General features: G+C 36.5%; 1 protein-coding gene across 6 annotated transcripts in view; it reads left to right on the forward strand.

The window, feature by feature from the left end:
* The window catches only part of Snx14 (sorting nexin 14), a 114,577-nt gene extending 112,718 nt beyond the window's left edge, over window positions 1-1,859 (forward strand). For all 6 annotated transcript variants that reach the window (XM_023711950.1, XM_004628242.2, XM_023711947.1 and 3 more), the window contains 2 exons: window positions 647-703; window positions 1,737-1,859. In XM_023711950.1, the coding sequence (XP_023567718.1) occupies window positions 647-703; window positions 1,737-1,775 (96 nt within the window). In that variant the 3' untranslated portion in view covers window positions 1,776-1,859. The remainder of the gene's footprint in view (window positions 1-646; window positions 704-1,736) is intronic.
* The last annotated feature ends 608 nt before the right edge of the window (window positions 1,860-2,467 follow it).

A 2,467-nucleotide genomic window follows, 5' to 3' on the forward strand; every position in this document is an offset into this window, starting at 1 on the left:
TCAGGATCCGGCAGGTCCCAGGTTGTCTCACTCATGCTGGGCCTGGGCTCTGGGTCTATTCAGGATCCGGTGGGCCCCAGGTCATCTCACTCACATGCAGAGCCTGGGCTCTGGGTCTATTCAGGATCCAGCAGGTCCCGGGTTGTCTCACTCATGCTGAGCCTGTGCTCTGGGTCTATTCAGGATCCGCAGGCCCCAGGCAGTCTCCTCAGGGATGTTCTGTCATTGATCTCTATCCAGCCCTTTTTCACTTTAATTTGCTTTTACGTCTCATTTAGTTACCTTGGAATCTTATTATCAAGCCTTGCAAGCAACTGAGATTACAAGCATGTGCCACCATGGTCCAGTTGCTTATTGAGATCTTAATACAGTGATGATTTTATGTTCTCATTTCTTTAGAGCTTTGTTACATATAAAATAAAAATGAGTTAGGCATGATAAACATGCACATGCAAGCATATACATTCCTTTTGTGCACTTGAAAAGCAGAACATTATGATAAAAATTTAAGCTACTTTCATGCTTGTTTTACCTTAGCAGTCTTAGTCTTTGTCCTCCCATGTAAAAGTAACTACCATCCTGAATTTTGTATGTCTTTTTTATTTTGTAGTGCCTTAAACTGTATTATTTTTTGTTGTTGCTCTAGCTCACTTACGTTTTATTGGACATTGTGATACAGGAACTGTTTCCAGAGCTTAATAAGGTAAGTGAAAATAATGTTATTTTCTTAGTGATATACTGACATTTATTGTAATCAAGGGCACAGAAGTTAAGGAAAACCTTATGCCTCTCACCCTTTTAAAAATTGAACAACTTCAACAGATACTTTATTTATTCAATATGTCTAATAATAGAGTGGATTTTAGGGGTTGAAACAGGAATAGTTTCTGCCTTGACATCATCCCTTTCCTAATTATAAGCAGATAGGGACCACTTACAGTCTTCTCAGAGAGACATCTGAGTTTAGCTCTTAGTTTCAAAATGGGTCAAGTTCTTCTAAGTGTCCTCTGAACTTCTGTGCTGTATAAGTTCGACACTTGAGTATTTTCTTGCCAGGGAAGCGCTTATTCCACTGAGCTATCTCCCAGGCCCCACTTGAGTATTTTCTGATGCACTTGAGTCTGTGAACCTAAGAGCACAAAATGAATTGGATTTAGAGCATTCTGTATTATTGTTATAGTTCGTCTCGATCACTTCTAGGGTTTTGAACACTATCATTATTTTCTATTAATTGTTTTCTGTCTGATCTATTTGGTTGGATAAAAATATTGTTTAAAGTTGTATCACAGTGAAAGAGAGTAAAGGAAACAGGAGTCTCAGCTAGTTGCTTATTATAAGCTTTCAATTTTTGTACTAAATTTTTTTAATATGGCAATTTAGAAATTTTATGTTCAACTACAATATCAGGAAATCTTCAGCTTTTAGGGTAACAAGATTTTTTATTTTTGACATGGAGTTTCTCTATGTAGTTTAGGCAGCTCCTGAACTCAGTACCTAGCCTAGGCTGCCCTTGAACTCTGCAATCATCCTGGCTCAGCCTCTTGAGTGCTGGGATTACAGGCATATACTACCATGCCCATCCTGAAATGTAGTTATCTGTCGTGCTAAATTGCTGTATTCTCTTAAATATAGGTGTTGTCTGCTGTGTGTATCATACCAGCAAATTTCTTGCTTTAAATGAATCCTATCTTATTGTCATCTATATTTCAAATGAATTTTTTTTTTTTTTACTCTAGGTACAGAAGGAAGTTACCACCGTGACATCATGGATGTAATTCGATAGAGAATAACTATTTGAATTTTTTATCTACAAGTGCAATAGAAGTATACATTTTTCTTTTACTATTGTGTATTCTTGTTTTTTTTGTTTGTGTGGTTTTGCTTTTTGATACTGGCTCTCACTGTGTAGTGCAGGTTGGCTTTGAGTTCCCTGTGTTGCTGGCCTTCAACTCACAGTGATCCTGCTGCCTCAGCCTCCTAAGTGCTGGGATGACAGTCATGCACCACCAAACTCTGTGTGTGTGTGTGTGTGTGTGTGTGTGTGTGTGTGTGTGTGTGTGTTTCACTATCCAACATTTTGATTATTTTTTGTTTTAATAAAGACTAACACCTACTTAATATTGATTAAAAGTGATTAGGTTTCATAGCTTTTCATTGTATACCTGTTTTCGAAGAACACTTTTCATGTATTGGCAATCAGATGAGTTTGTATTCTTTGTATTGTATCACTTTGAAAATAATTGTTTAATGTAAAAAAAGAGGTCTGACATGCCTTCCAGTTTTGAGTTACTATATTAATTTTTTTATTTTTTATGTTGTACATAGTTAATTACAAATAAATTTCTTACATGACATTTCTGTAATACAGAGGATTTCTCCTTATTCTTGATAGGTAACTGACAGGTGTTAGTCCTGTTCTGTGTGAAAACTGAATAGTTACAAATATTTGTTACCCTTGTTTTTTGAG

Source organism: Octodon degus, unplaced genomic scaffold (assembly GCF_000260255.1).
Source record: "Octodon degus isolate 3935 unplaced genomic scaffold, OctDeg1.0 scaffold00022, whole genome shotgun sequence".
NCBI lineage: Eukaryota > Metazoa > Chordata > Mammalia > Rodentia > Octodontidae > Octodon > Octodon degus.